General features: G+C 46.7%; 1 protein-coding gene across 3 annotated transcripts in view; it reads right to left on the reverse strand.

Moving 5' to 3' along the window:
• slc6a6b (solute carrier family 6 member 6b) overlaps positions 1-15,943 on the reverse strand; it is a 30,611-nt gene extending 14,668 nt beyond the window's left edge. Inside the window, exons 1-8 of one of the 3 annotated variants that reach the window (XM_063216116.1) lie at positions 15,684-15,943; positions 7,099-7,328; positions 6,371-6,505; positions 3,806-4,040; positions 2,808-2,940; positions 837-971; positions 333-436; positions 82-206 (exon numbers count right to left, since the gene is read on the reverse strand). In XM_063216116.1, the coding sequence (XP_063072186.1) occupies positions 82-206; positions 333-436; positions 837-971; positions 2,808-2,940; positions 3,806-4,040; positions 6,371-6,505; positions 7,099-7,327 (1,096 nt within the window). In that variant the 5' untranslated portion in view covers position 7,328; positions 15,684-15,943. Of the gene's footprint in view, positions 1-81; positions 207-332; positions 437-836; positions 972-2,807; positions 2,941-3,805; positions 4,041-6,370; positions 6,506-7,098; positions 7,329-10,110; positions 10,263-13,278; positions 15,663-15,683 lie in introns of those variants that run through there. The other 2 variants (XM_063216117.1, XM_063216115.1) reach the window with 2 other exon arrangements.
• Between the last annotated feature and the right edge of the window lie 353 nt (positions 15,944-16,296).

The following is a 16,296-nucleotide window of genomic DNA, read 5'->3' on the forward strand; positions in this document are numbered from 1 at the left end:
TCTATTTCATCAAAAGCTACGTTTTTGTTGTTTTGTTTGAAGTAACAGCGCCCACCATCACTGCTACTTTAACCCTCGTACCTGACTCTGCCACATCGGCAATGTCCACCCCTTGCTCTTGTGCCATGAAGCCGAGGACGGAAAATATTGCGAAGCCAGACACAAAACTGGTTCCGCTGTTCAGGCCTCCCAGCAGCAAACAGTCCCTGAGTCACACATACGTCATGGAGGTTGTTAATGAACACACATGGAACCTAGGTTCCCACTTTTTTACCCATCTTTCTCTCTGTTCTACATGTGCCCTCAGACACCCCCCAGAAATAGATGCTCACCTGTAGCAGTTGTATTTGTACTTGTTGTAGCTTCCCAGCGATGTCATTGCCCCCAGGCAAATGGCATACGAAAAGAAAATCTGTGTGCCCGCGTCAATCCAGACCTGTAGGAACGAACAAACACAGCACAAACCCCAAGGGCTGAGAAAGGCAGCGCTTCTAATGGTCAATGACACTGAGGACAAACTTGCTGTCCTTCCTCAACAGTGACTTCTTGCATAAGATCCTTAGACACATAAGTAGGTTAGTCATTTGTCATGTAAGCATGTGGCCCTATTGGGCTGATAGGCGATGATCTGAGATTACCCTATCACCACACAGCCCCATCTTGGACTGTGTCACTGGGTATGATTGAGCGAGGCTGAAGCGCCGGTATAAAATAATCCAGTGGAGAAGAATATGATAAGTAGGGGGGTTGGGTTGGTGTCGCACCGAGCTACCACAGAAGGTAACCTTAGACAAGACAGAACTGTAGGTTCAGGGGATGGTTGGGGTGATCCTTACCTCTGGGTCCTCAAGACGGGTCAAGTTGGGGTACAGGTAGAACATGATGCCTTTGGACGCCCCTGGCAGGGTGACCCCACGCACCAGAAGAACAATGAGCATGAAGAAAGGGAAGGTGGCAGTGATGTACACAACCTGAAGATAAAAAAGAGAGAGAAGACGATGGGCACAACAGGACAGAGAGAAATATCAGTAGACAGAGAAAGATTGAGATTGAAAAAAAAACAAAGGGAGAGAGGGAAAGAGAGACATCATTCATGTGTACAGTAGAAAACTTGAGAGCAGCGTTTTGCTGAATAGACTTCTGTTAGTGGAAAGTGTTTTTTTTCACCCACCATCCCACAGCTTGAAACCTTCCTCTGCTGAGTCTGGCTGGCTGACAGTCTGTTATTGTCTGTTTTTGCTCTATGAAGCCACGTGACTTGATGGGCTACAGCACAGTAGAAAGGCTCGACTCCCCAAGCCTTAACCCTCAACAGCCACAATGACAGGGTCGGCACTGGAGCGAGCGTTTGGTGAAATGCTGCGGCATCATTGTGTATGGCCACAAATAAGCATCACGCTTTGCTTCATTTGCTACGGAGCCGCAGCTACAAATCCTGGTGAGAGGCCTTGGCATCACGGATCTCTGTTGTGTTACATAATCCTTCCCCCCCCTACCCCCAAGTTAAAAGCTGAGCCATATAAAACCACCTCAAAGCCTGAATGAAGGGCGGGCAAGCGAGGAGACACCCTACACCCATAAAACACTGCCTCTGTTCAGCCCACAGTCTTAACTCATGCAGCAGTGACAGTCGGCTGCCCCCCACAGCCACAAACCCCAACCCTCTCCCCAATGCACCAATACTATACTACATGGAGTGGCGGGGGTAGCTGCCTGTGACGGAGCCAAATAATCAATAAACCAAAGTTGTAACCAACACGACGAGAGAGATATGACTGCCATGTGCCAGGAATGAGTTGCATTGGGTGAAACACGTTTTGTCTAGGGTTTCACGGCACTCGGGTGTCCGACATGTCTGAGAGTGAGGTCACCTCATCAGGCTGATTAAGTTGTGACTGCCATGGATGTTTTCTGTTCAAGAAGACGAGAGTGTAGCAGGTTATGTCTCCAGGGACACACTGAAGCACTTTCCCTCTTTGACCGTCATACAGGTTATGGATATGATGAGGTGAGGTTTTTTTCAGATTTCATTCAATCTACGGGAGTGGTCTTATTCTACAAGCTAACAAGGTGCCGTCACAACCCATGGAAGGTTGCAAGGTGAACTTAGAAGTACTCATTCACTATGTTATGAACTTAGAAGTACTCATTCACCATGTTACGAGTCGATAAACCACTGGCATTATTTTGCATAGATCAGTTTAAGGTTGAAAAAGCCCCATGGTTTTGCCTTAAGAACCTGATTCAGCCCTGTGGCAGCAGAGCACTCAAAATACAGAGTGTCAATCATTGATTTGGTGGTTTTCTAACATCACCAAGTAATGTAGTAGGTCCACCTAAAATGATGTGTGAAACAACAACACCACCACCACTTCCCTCTGTTAACCTATAAACCTCAATGGATTACCAAAGCCTTTGCTCCAAAAACTTCACTGTGCAAATCCATATCAAAACTACACTACCAAAAGTATTCCAACACACATTGACTGCAAATGCTCATTGAAGATCAACAATAAAAAAGAACAAAGATTTGCTTGATTCATGCAGTCAGTAACCCGTTTGTTCTTACACATTACATGTATTTGTCTTTATATAGGAATGTCTCTACGTAAACAAAGGGATCTTGTGATGTTTTGGGACGATATTACAGTACCCTAGGCGGAGTGGTATGCACTATTCCAGTGTAGCTATTCACTGTGCATATGTCAATGAGTCTCCTGTAAGTGAAGTAAACCTCATCTCCGAGCCTCCTCATCATTGTGTAACTCGTGTGTTTAATAATACTTCACAGATATTACAAGACTCACCTTCCCGGTAGACTTGACACCCTTCCAGATGCAGAAGAAGCAGATGACCCAGACGCCCAGGAGACACAGGGCAAGGTCCCACTTGATGGGCCCTATGTCCTCAATACCTCCAGAGATTTTTAGGACATTACGCCTGTAATGGGAACGCAAAAACACGGACACACACACACACACACACACGGACACACACGGACACACACGGACACACACGGACACACACGGACACACACACACACACACACACACACACACACACACACACACACACACACACACACACACACACACACACACACACACACACACACACACACACACACACACACACACACACACACACACACACGTTAAAAGCTAATGCAGTAGTGGTCAGATGTCTTTTTTTCAGAGGGGCATGGCACAAAAACACAGAGGGGAAGGAGGAACAGCAGGGAGTGAGAGAGAGAGAACGAGAGAGAGAGAGAGCGAGCGAGAGAAGTGCCCCCTGAGTTTATTCAACATTGGAGACACACTTGAGTGGATGCTTGAGAGGACACAAACAAATACAAACACTTTTACGTGACTGAGCAGGTCTGGAGGTAGACAGGAAGAGGGGGAGGGGATAATGCAAGATAGCATGTTTGTTTGCCACTCCTGCTTGTTTGGCTGGAACTAGCCAGAGTGGCTCTTCTCCCACTACCCTGCCAATACAGCCAGTGAAACATGACCAACATGCAATGGATGGGCCATTCATCTGAAACATGCCCAGTGGTGCAGAAAAAGGAGGCAAGTGTGCAATGGGCCTCTTTCACATGACACTAGACACCTTCAATTGAATGCCTTCGAAGCAGGTATACACTGTAAGTTGCGTCCGATGGCAAGGTATATATTGTACATCCATTCCACTCTTTTCTGCTTGAAACTGGTAGTCGTATATCTACTTTGCTTCAAAATGGAAGTTGTGTGACATCACAACAAAAACCAAGCTAATTCTGGAGTACAAGAAAAAAGACACTTACTCCCAAAACTCGATGACGGGCGAAGTGAAGTTGGTTGTGTTGGTGGCGATCCACAGACTCTTGTTCTTGCGCAGCGTGTCCTCCACGCAGTTCGGCGTGTTCCAGGGCTGGTTGCACTTGGCCCAGGGCAGCTCTGGCTGGAAGCATTGGAACAGGTAGTACAGGCCCCAAGCCAAGATCACGATGTAGTAGATGTTGAGCAGAGAGACGATCACGATGGAAGCGTAGCCAATACCTGTCAAGAAAACGCAGTCTGTTCAGCATGGTTTTCTATTTTTGTGGCTAAATGGCTATAGCCATTTTACGGTCTCCACCGTCCTGCCAAAGCACATTGCAAAAAAATGTGTTTGTGCGTGTGTGTGTGTGGGGGGGGGGGGGGAAATCCTTCAAGGACTGAGGCTTGACCTACTCTGCTAAAGGTTAGTCTACTTTACTAGGCTACATTTTTATAGAAAATGTCCAACTTTATTTGATTTATACCTACTGGCAACTTATTTGTGCATGTAAGACTCAAGGGAAGAATTATCCCTGAGGGCGACAACTTGATGGCACCTTGTTATTTTGTTTTGAGCTGTTGTGGTGTAGCCTTCATTGACACTGCTCACCTGGTCTAATGACAAGGTAAAACCTACACCTAGGCCCTGTGCTGCTGAAAGCACATTGATTGCCACTTCAATTAAAGCAGGCAATTCCCCAAAGACACCATTTCCAAACATGTACACGCCATCGCTCTGCAGGAGGGCCCGGTGAGAATTGATGCAAGGGTGTTTTTGGTTGGGGCAGGCTTTAGCATATTTAGCATAACAGCTAATACGTCGGCCTTTAAAAAAGTACTGCAATTCAGCTTTAAGAATTAAGAGACCATAACAACTTTTCTGCAAGGTGGCAGACTCTTACAGCAGCATTTCTGTGCAGCGCAAATGTGTGGACCATGTAAATCGTAAGCACAGTCACTGTACTGTACATTAGGATTATCTTCCTTAAGCCGTTTTTTTAATACTAAGCTTTTATTCTGAATAGCTGCTGAATGTTTTGGCGGCGGTTGGGCCGACGTAGGGGCGGTAAAGTCTAATTAATCACGGCGTGTGGGATCTGCCAGCTGTCCGTGTTTGTCTGCGTCAGCGAGTGGCAGAGGCCTCTCCATGTTGACAAGCAGACGTTTCTGCTGGCTCCCTCCTTGGGCCGACAAACTAATTAACAGCTGCCAGCGCAGTGCACACATCTCTGCCACCTCCCGCTGCCACCGCTGCCACTCCCTCTCCTACTCCCATTCGGCTCATGCCCCTCCATCAACTCTCACTTCCTGTCGGTTATTTCCACTCCGCTTTGCTCCCGCCCCTACCCCCTTGCCCCCTGCCCCCTTGCCCTGCACAGACTTCTCTCTACTGTACAAACAAACACGGGTCCCCTGGCCAGGGCTGCCCTTGCAGCTCGCCTGAGTGAAAATGAAAGTAGCTGCTAAGCTAGGGAACTGCCGCGGGCTACTGACTGTACTGTGCAACTAGCGTGTGGGTGTTAGAGTCTTGTGTGTGAGAACATTTTATCTTGTAAATACAGAATGGGGATAGTCTGACTGTGTGTACTGTGCGTGGGTGCCTGTGTGCATGCATGTATCTCTGTGTAGTACAGTACGTCTTTGTGTGGGTGACAGAGAGAGAGAGAGAAAGAGAGAAGTTGCTCCGAGGGTTGTGGCAATGGGGAACATGTTCTTAACAAAAAGCTCAGCCTGCTCTGTGATACACTGTTTGTTTGTGTTGCCTATCCGTGTTTACATGCCGTGTCTCCCTCGGTCAAAACTCCCAGTGCCAATGCACCTCGGAGATGTTTTGCTCTTCCGTTGCTATGGCAACAAGGAGACATTTTGTTGTTTGTTTGTTTCTTTACAGGATGTCGCTGCTTCCAGGGTTAAAACATGCTGACCCTCAACCTCGAAATGTTTTTCAATGGCCAAAGACATAGATCTGTAACACACTGGAGTATTGTGTGTGTGTGTGTGTGTGTGTGTGTGTGTGTGTGTGTGTGTGTGTGTGTGTGTGTGTCTGTGTCTGTGTCTGTGTCTGTGTCTGTGTCTGTGTCTGTGTCTGTGTCTGTGTCTGTGTCTGTGTCTGTGTCTGTGTCTGTGTCTGTGTCTGTGTATGTGGGGAGGGGGGTTAATATTAACTATATATTAAGATTGGAAACATTGGAAATTAAAGGGTGTCAAGTAACCCATTCTACATTCAGCATGTCTGGCTATCTTAACTAGATCAGGTAAGGGGAGAAAGCAAGAGACAGGGAAAGTGAAAGAGAGAGGGAGATACAGAAGCTTGTAAGTGCAAATTATTCATGCAAGAAAGATGCACGATGCATGAACTTTTCCAAAAATGGGAAGCGGCTATCAGGCTCTGAGAACTCATTAGCTTTTAACCAGTCTTTGTCTGTGTGTGTGTGTGTGTGTGTGTGTGTGTGTGTGTGTGTGTGTGTGTGTGTGTGTGTGTGTGTGTGTGTGTGTGTGTGTAGCATGGTTTGGTGCTGTGTGTCTGTTGCATCTGTCGTGTGGTGTGGTGTGGTGTGTTGGGTGCTCACCAGTGAAGATGGGGCAGAGCTTCTCCCAGCAGGTGATGCCGCCCTGGGAGGTGTACTGGCCCAGGGCTACCTCCAGGAAGAAGACCGGCAGACCTCCTCCGAACAGAAAGATGGTGTACGGGATGAGAAACGCACCTGTGGAGGACAGGACAGGAGAGGACATGGGGAAGGAGAGCGGTGTGGCATGAGGGGTAAGCGAAACACGATATCGAGCCTCAAGCACGCCCATGCGAGAGGGCTGAGAGGCACCAAGACATCCACCACCGCCACCGCTGCCAAGTCAAGCCAAGAGGGAGGGTTATTTCAAGCCAGCTGTATACATGCTGATTTCATGAAGATTCCTGTGAACAGTTGCAGCAGTGCTAAGTGAGGAGGAAACTTGGCGTTACACATGGATGAAACAGGACACCCCTCCTTCTTACATCGCTGGCCTTGGGAAACAAAATTCATCTGCCATTGCCATAATTACAGTAATCTGAGAATCTGGAGTAACACGCGGCTAAAATAAACATTGGTTACAGTGCCACAACACTTCATTGTGCTTGTGTGAGTGTGGGTGCGTGTGTACACAGTACAGTACTTCTAGAAAAACTTCTGGAAGTGTGACAGAGGTGCCTGTCTAGGCAGATGGGGCAAAGCAGCTGGTGGCAGTTGGTGACTGTTAGTTTCGATTTCATTTTATCTTCCTAAAACAAATAAACAAAACCAGAAAGACCAACTTCACTCACCTCCACCATTTTTATAGCAGAGGTAGGGGAAACGCCAGACGTTGCCTAAACCGACGAATCCTCCCGCGACTGACAGGAGAAAGTCAAGCTTGCTGGCCCACTTCTCCCGCTGAGGGTGCTTGCCCTCCGCCTCATCCTCCGGTCGGGTGCCAGGGCTCTTACCAGGGGAAGGCTTCAGAGTGTCCTTGTGGAAGTCCTTCAGACATTGGAGCTTCTCTTTTTGTGCCATGCTATGAGGGAAAGAAGAAGGGAGACACATGGCAGAGAGGGTAAATGCAAGTAGAAGTGCAGTAACCACACATTTAAAGTAAACATACAAACAAACAGTGTAAATAGCCATGCTGTGCCTTCAGGGGAGGCGAGAAGGTGACGGTACGGTTTGAAACTTGCTGAACATTGTGGAAAACAGTCGAGAGTCAACCATCTTGATTTAGTCCTGTTTTAAATGCTCTTACAATCCAATGTCTTTACAAAGTGAAAGTAGGCGAGAGAAAGACAATAGCACTGAGAATGTGAACACCAAGATCATCTATGTACAGAAATAGGTCTGTGATGAGAGGAACACAACTGAACTCACACAAGCCACTGCGCGAAAAGGCAAAAGCCTTACTCAGCCACCCGCATGGTTTTCAACACAGGAACTGAACTTGTCCAAAACAGCAAACGCATCATCACCCCCGAATATTGAACTTCTTGGCTGTCAGCATATTCCTTTAAATATGGTTTAACTACTGATGTTGTATCTTATTTTAATGGCCAAGGACATTGTTAACATTGGCCACCTTGTCTGTGACTGGCATCCACTTTGGAATGTGTGCTCGTTTTAATTCTTCTGATGTTTACACTATCATATCGCCATTCCAAACTTTGGTTGTTCATAAGGGCCAATTGCCGTTGTTGGTTTAGACTCACTGCCAAGAAAGAAAAAAGTGACGGCCGTTGCTCCATGCCTTTACAGCTGCCCCAACATGCCTTGGCGCCCCAAAGCTTGACTGTTTTCCAATCTGGCACAGCCTGGACAAACAGCCACCTACAGGGGGCGCACTTTTGGCACCACCACTACGGTTAACACTGCAGCGAGACAAAAAGAATATTAGGCCACATTTAGACTAGAGCGTGGCGGAACGGCAGCGAGACCACTGAGGTCTTTCTGCTTAGTTTCGGCTGGTGTGTTCTACTCTGCCTTTCGAACCAACAGTGTCGGCATGCGCGACCAAGTCCTGTTAAAAATCCCCCCACAGCCAAAGCTAGCTAGCTACTTTGCCATTCATTGGAAGGGGACACCGCCAGTCGCTGCCGTCCAAAATCCGCTTGAGTTCTATTTCCCAAATGCAGCACGGAGCAGAGCCAGCTCCCGCGCCGCTACTGCCCTACTACCGCCGGTTGGTGTGGAAGAACAGAACAGATCTGTTTCCATGTATTTTCGCTACCGCTGGTAAAAATCGTTTCAGTCCCGCCCCACGTCCTCGCTCTGGTGCGAATTAGGCCTTAAACACACTACAAATGCTTTAAGCCCCAGTTTCCTATCCTTATACGGATGCTATAGCGGCAGCAGTTGTTGCTGGGTTGGGTTCGCTACTTTGGGGAAGGCGAAGGGGGGGGGACACCCAGCCTGGGATGGTGCTGGGCAGGCTGTTGACAACTGTGTCTGGTGGTTCCATGGGACATCAAAGGAGCCTGTGCGTCTCCTCCAGTCTTTATGCGCCTCGTCACCGCCATCTCCTTCCTACACAACGCCGTTCGTGGAGGGCCCCAGTTGTCCTCGGCTAACTTCAGAGAACACTCAATACTCATACCATTAACATTTACAAGCCAGCAGAGTGGAATCACAGTGGCCAGAGGCCAGACTCCCTCTCTCTCTCTCCCTCTCTCTCGCTCTCTCTCTCGAATCTGATCCATGGGGAAAACACCGGATCTCAATGCCCTTGGTATGTGTAGAGGACTCCCCAATTAGCTTAACTTGTTCACCACTGTCTCTTATTAAAAAAACAGCCTTTTAAGATTTCATGAAATCGAGGGAAGAGGAAGCGTATCTCCTTGTGAAAGTCCGGTTGACGTGAAAAGCAGACGTGACCAAAGTGATGAGGACCTTATTCCACGGGAATGCCTGGGAGAGCGGTAGGATGGTTTGAGCTTACAGTACTTGGGAACACTGTATCTGGGAGCACATCCCCACATGCGCTCTCTCTCTCACTCTCTGACACACATACCCATACAGAAACAGAAACACACAGTCAGTCTCTCTCTCTCTCTCTCTCTCTCTCTCTCTCTCTCTCTCTCTCTCTCTCTCTCTCTCTGCCACAGATGGACTAGGTACTTCAGTGGAAAAGTACTGTACTGCAGACATTCAGGTCCTGTCCCCTTCCGTGCGGTTAATTCTGTACATTGCAGCAGCTTAGCAGCTTCCTATGTTCAAACACATTACATAAGCTTTAGAGTTTGCCGTTCACCTCCACCTTCTGACTTACTAAAGCCATCGATCCAGTGGCAAACAATAACCAAAGTGTGCAAGACTGTTCTCTTTCACCGCATTGACACAGACCCAGAAATACCAAAACTATCCAGAGAATATGTCAGAGTGAGCCAAACTGGGAAAGAGCTTGGCAAGAAAAAAATACTTAAAATAGCACATATTTTTCTGATTAGCGTTGGCTCTGACAAGCACTGCTCAACAGGAGCACATGAATTTGAATTGTAGAAGAATCTGCAACTCTCTTGCAAGAGTAAACATGGCACACAATCACCACCACAACATTAGTTAAGAAAGTCATCTCTCGCTCTCTCTCCCTCATGTTTTCATTTACAGTCCATTTCAGTCTGTCTTTCTTTCAGTCCTTTCCAATCTCACATCAGAGCATCTCACATTTGTTGTCTGGAGTCCGCTCGGCGCCTCTGTGTGTGTGTGTGTATGTTTGTGGGCGCCCGTGTGTGTGCGCGTGTGTGTTTGTGTGTAAATCCTTCTCTGGGTCTCTGTGTCTGATCCCCCGGGCTCGGCCGTGCAGTGTCACTTACATTTCCTTCATGGCTGCGGTGGCGCTCAGCTCAGTGTGTTGCTCCTCTCTCAGCTGTCACCATGCCTCTGTGCGAGGAGCCCAGGTGTCACTCTCACTCAGCCCAACAGCGAACGCCGGCCGGCCAGCCCAGCTCCGCCCCGCCTTATCCCACGCCCGGCCCCCTGCCTCCCTGCCTGCCTCCCCTCCCTCCCCTGCTGTGTCCCTAAGACAATTAAACGCAATCTGCAGATTGGGCACAGGCTCTGAGGCTCTGAGCCCCGCCGGCCCAGCCCGGGGATGACACACGCAGGTGACTGTGGCAGCCTGCGCCAGGCAGCCAGCGGGACAGGAAATTTCCACTGTTGCCCAGGGTGGTGGGGTGAGAGAAAGGCAGAGGGGCGCACGGGTGAGAGTGAGGGTGAGGGCAAAAGCAGGTGTGCAGGGGAGAGTGAGAGTGAGAGAGACGCCCCATACCCCCACTCCTCCTCCTCCTCCTCCTCCTCCTCCTACTCTGTGCCAAAGCGATGCGATGCTATGCGGACGAGCGACAGACACACTGCCAACAACGCTGACTGAATCACTTGCCTCGCATGTGTCACATGTGCGTGTGCACTTGTAACCCAAGACTTTGAGACACACACACACGCACAATCAAGTGTGTCTGTGTGTGTGTGAGAGAGAGAGAGAGAGAGAGAGAGAGAGAGAGAGAGAGAGAGAGAGAGAGAAAGAAAAGGCATTGAATAGCAATGTGCATCGCTGTTTTTTTTTTCTCCTTCACTGATGGTAAATGAGATTCTGTTCTAAATGCATCTGACAGATCAACCACAACCACAAAGCTATGAACCGTTTGTCTGTTGAACTGCCATCCCTGTTCAGAGACTTTCACTTGACTTTGTAGGGTTTACTAGCAGTGTTAGACTGGAAGGTAAAGTCTGAGCTTGGTCAATCCCTTAGTAGGATGTGGTTAACTTAACATCTGGACAACATATTAAATATTGATCGATGCGAGGAGGAGAGCCCTCACACAATTAAAAACAGACTGCAGTGTAACTGGTGAGAGCTGAAAAAAGCTGTGCCCAAGCCAGCAGCCAGGCAGAGACAAGGTCTGCGGGATTTGCATTGGCCCAAATGTACCCCTGCCACAAAAAGGCCTTTGTGAACAAGTCACCAGCATTTCCTTTAGCCTTCTGCCTTTGGCAGCAAGTACGAAGGCTGATAAAGGAACAAAGAGGTGTTGTGCTGGCATGGACACTTTCTTGTGTTTTTTTTTTTTGTTGTTGTTAAATTTTACCCAGGCTAGAAATAGACAGCTGATCAGGCTGATTTAAATGACCTTGTCTTCCGTAATGGGAAAAGCATGCCAAGACCTTTTATGGTAAAAAAATTAAAATCTGAGTGTGAGTAAGTCCAAAATCATAGGGCTTTGAAAATAACTGAAAAACTGTTGTTCTAAAACGGATTTTTAGTCAACGGGACAATTGAGGAAAATGTTGGCAATGTTATAAAATGGCAATAGAAAATGGAACCCAGCCATCCCTCTTCCATCTCCCTTGACTCTGTTACAGTCAGAACTAACTTACTCATTTTAGTGAAGTCACAACCAATCAGCCTCAGCACTTAAGGGTTGCCGTCTTCTTATATGACCATCTGAAGACGGTTATGATACTTTATACATGCAAATAAACTCTGTCTCTCTCTCTGTCTCTCTCTCTGTCTCTCTCTCTCTCTCTCTCTCTCTCTCTCTCTCTCTCTCTCACAAATGCAGACTACTGTACAGTCTATGTGGTCCATGTCCAACAAGAGCCTTCAGGTCTGCGGTCCACGTGAGGGTAGAGGCTCTTACATAATCATCCTATTTTAAGACCATGTACATTTCCTCAGGGTTCGCGTATTAAAAGCCCTCCTTCCTCTCGGTCCGTGCATTCCACTGTATGGACTAGGCTGTGGATGGCTTTGTGGTCTGCAGTCCCACATAGGAATGTGGACCTTTGCCTTCATAACGAGATGCGAGGAGCTACACGACTAGTGCCTGGCCAACGCATACATTTATATACGCACATCAGAAACATGCATGCGTCTCTGCGTGATGGTGAAATAGCTAGCCTTCACGGCCTGTGGTAGTCTCCATTTCAGTGATGATCAAACCACAGGATCTCTGCTTTTGGCAAACGCGGACCCTGAATTAGGTACTAAAAAAAATCTAAAGAATCACAGGATTCGGGTCTATCGTCTGAATATTGCATATTGACTAAACTAATTAAGATAGCTTTGTATTCCACATATTGCAAATAAATATATTTAACAATCTACCCTAACTTCACCTCAAACCCTACATTAAAAGTGGGTTAGTAGAACTCTAGTGGTTAATAATGCACCAGCAGCAGTCAAGGACGACACAGGCGTCATAAAATATTGATAAAAGTGAAGAGATATGCTGTAGATGACTATGCCCTGATTTACAACTGGAGGTCCTGCTTTTACCTGCCTAAAGCCAGATAAGTGACGAGTCGACATCCGGCAGATGTGATACCTAGGAACCTGAAAACCAGTCAGGTCCATTTAAATTGTAAACACTGGTTCGTTTTTTTATTTCCTGTATAATGAGTTGATTGATTGATTAATAAATGTATTGATTGATTGATCAAGCAATACATTTATGATGAGCCTTCATCCAGAGGTGTGCGGAGGAGCTCAGAGCCTGTTTGAGGCTATAGGTTCCATCCAGTGTGAGACTGGGCCTGGCTTTGAAACATCCAAAAGGATCACAGCAAGCAAAATCACCATCATTCCTGTCAATCCATACACGTCTAAAAATGGTTGCTCCTTGTACAAATGGAAATATTCGTGTCACTCTGCAGTATCAACCTGAATGCACCCAATTCTGTCAGACAACCATGAAGACAATATAAAGCAACAACTCTGGAACAGCAAAAAGACACATCAGCCAGCTCCAGTTACTCTGAATTTCTTCACTGAAAACATTTGATTAAAAGCTACACTTCTACTCTTACCCCAAAGCTTCAGTAACTCCTTTTCCAGAATGCAATGCCACTTTGGGTGGTTTGATGAACCAACAATTGTACTTCCAAGCGAGACAAAAGTTCCCCAAAAATCCCAAAAGACAAAGAAAATCCAAGTGCTCGAATACAACAAAGTCGTTGAGAAGAATCTTTTTTTCTAGTGTTACCTGTCATTGTCTGCCCCTTTTAAAGAAAATGGGGCAGAAGAGAGTGATGTCTTCCCACAGAGCTCCAGCTTGCCAGTCTTCAGTGGATATTGCTAGGTTACTGGAAATTCCACCACTACCATGCCAAGGCGACAAAACTTAGGGCCCCAACTTCACAGTGGTATAAAAAGGGGAAGAGGTGCCACCCAGAAAGCTTGGAGGAGAGCAGGAGAGGAGGAGGGAGAGGGTTCTGGGAGTGGTGCTCAACCAGTGATGCTCACTGATCATTTGTCTCCTCCACATAATAGCACAAGACATTACCAAACAACCTTCTCTGAAGTCTTCCATGCAAGAGAAGGAATGAAAAAAAGAGGTGGGGGAGGGGGGTTGAGTCTGGGGCTGTCTTGTTTGCCTGCTGTGCCACAGTAACTGCCAGAATTTGGATTCCTCAGGCCGTCTGCTGAAGCACCCTAATGTCCAAAATAATCTTAGCACCACCTACAATGCATCAAGATCTGGGTTGGGACTAGAGTCGGTTCTACCAGTAGGCTATTGTCGAGGGCCCCACCAAATCAGCCCTCTGTAAGGGCCCCAAAGGGAGCCCAGCCATTGTAAATAAATAGCAACATCAAATTCAAGAGGGGGCCCAAGTCTGTATTCGCCTAGGGCCCCCCAAATAGGTAGAACATGCTGCTGGGTTGGGACAAATGATTTTATGGAAAGAGTGGCCATTGTGTGGTGCTCTGAGGTCCATCCACGTTATCTGAGCGTGATCCTTGACGCTAGAAACGCAGGCAGACAGGGGGAGGCGCTGGCAGTTTCCTCCACCTGTCCATGATCCCTGTGCACTCCAGATAAAACGGGACTCCAAAGCTAAAGCGGCGGGATCACATTTAGCAAGGCATGTAACCTCACACTGTGGAGGTCCGTCACAGCTTTCCAGACCTCGCAAATCTTTAGTTCTCATCATCACTTCCTATGTAGCAAGCTATCAAGCATGTATTTGGAGGTTGACTCACAAACTCAACACGCGCTCATGTAGCATGCGCACACAAACGAGATGAACACATCGTCAATCATCAAAAGCTGCCCATCTTTCCACAAACCAACATGAGCATTTAAACACTATGAGCAGCCAATGAGTGGGTAGGGGTGGTAGATCAATAGATTTGTTTTGCCTTTTAATCCATCCATTAAGCAGCGCACTCCCTCTTTTTCAAACAATTCTGTTTTCATCTCACCGTGCCTCTCTGATGGGGGATTTCAGTCAGCACTTGAAATGCATTCAATCAGATCCTTTTCTTCCCAAGTTGGTGTTTCTTTCTCGTCAGCGAATAACATTTTAACAATGCGTAGAGGGTACGCGCCAAAGACGCGTCAACGCTTCGTTTAACCACTTCTTCCTCGATCGTTATAGAGGCGAAATGAAATGAAACCTCTCAACTGTACAGCTATTTCAAGCCGAATTTGACAGCTGTCTGTCACAAAGACGGTCTCGACTCAACTAGGATCAGAAGGGAATTGAGGGTCTTTCAAAAAGGAAACGTCTTATTTCAAACAGCCTCGTTCACAGAACTTATATTTTATCTTTTACGCATATTCAGTAGCCTACCTACCAGCCTATGTGGGAAAAAAAGAAACTTGGCATCAACGATGACACAAGGTTCAAATAAAGCCCACAGTATAGGCTAACAATGAATGGATTTTAATCGACCACAACAGTTTCTGATGTAACAGAAAATAATGCCTAACTACTTCCATTTTGAGCGAAAAGCATCACGCACCAGGTGCGTGGACAGAGACAAACAATAACGGGCGTTGTTTCCCACCTATGCAATGCTGTACATGTGAGCACGAGTCTTGGTCTGTTCACAACTTCAGAATCAATGCAAGTTTTTTTATATAGTTCTACGGTGCTCTATATGTGCCAAAGAAACACAGCGATAGCCTATGTACAAGGCTTAAATACGAGGCAAATAAGTGAGCCAGTATCGCCAACTGCACGGATCAGTCACAGACAATGAACGCGAGGAGCAGCGCAGCATCTTCGCACGTTAGTCCTTAGACCAGGCAAATAGGCTACATAGAAAATACTTCGGAATCACCTCTGTATATAGCCTAGAGTCATGTAAGCCTATATGACAAACACATATTTGTATAAACGGTGTATTTGTAGTCTTAATACGACAGAAAACATTGAAAATGAGATATGCAGCATCATTTCCTGAAAATAAATTGTACTCAAAGTCCGACCAGAGTTAGGCTACACAGGTAAATTATTCCGAGGAAGATAATGTGAAGGTACAGGGACGACTTACAAAATGTATTTTAAACTGTAAAATAATGTAATATACTAAGCTTAATCCACTAATGTGTGTTAGTTAATGTGTTGTAATTGAAAGCTGTACATAATTGTGCATCATTACCTTATTCGGGTTCCTTTTATTCCGTAGCAAGTAAGTTGTCTCTATTGTACAGCGGCTCGGCATTGAATAAGGGAATTACAGCAGTAAATTTAATTTATAATCTTTTCTTTCTGACCTTTGAAAGGAAGGGTGATCACTAGACATTACCACGAGTGGAGTGGAAAATCACCGGCCTGCCTCCCTGCAACAGGCGAGAGGGTCTTCTTAAAGAGACAGGTTCCTCCTCTCAACGGCACGCGCATCTCTCGGCATCTCTTTGGCGCATGTGAGCAACCACACATTCGTGACAGAAATTCACACAGATGCGATGGAAAGTTACTTCACATTCGCCGAGGCTAGAAATTTATATTGTTTTTCTTTCGGCTTCAGAACATGTTTTTGTCTCCCATTTGTACACTGCATTCTGCTGGAAGAACTGAGGATGTTGAACTGGCATTGATCAACATTGGCACTGAACATATTGACCAGATTCTCCGCCAAGCATATTAGGTGGTTTCTCTTATTTACACAATAATATCCATTTCCTGACATTTTTGTATAGCAGCCTATGAGATGTGGAGATGACGAAGTCAGCAACCAAAGAGGCAGTAGGCCTACTTAGCCAGTGGTGTTT

Source organism: Engraulis encrasicolus, chromosome 14 (genome assembly GCF_034702125.1).
Source record: "Engraulis encrasicolus isolate BLACKSEA-1 chromosome 14, IST_EnEncr_1.0, whole genome shotgun sequence".
NCBI lineage: Eukaryota > Metazoa > Chordata > Actinopteri > Clupeiformes > Engraulidae > Engraulis > Engraulis encrasicolus.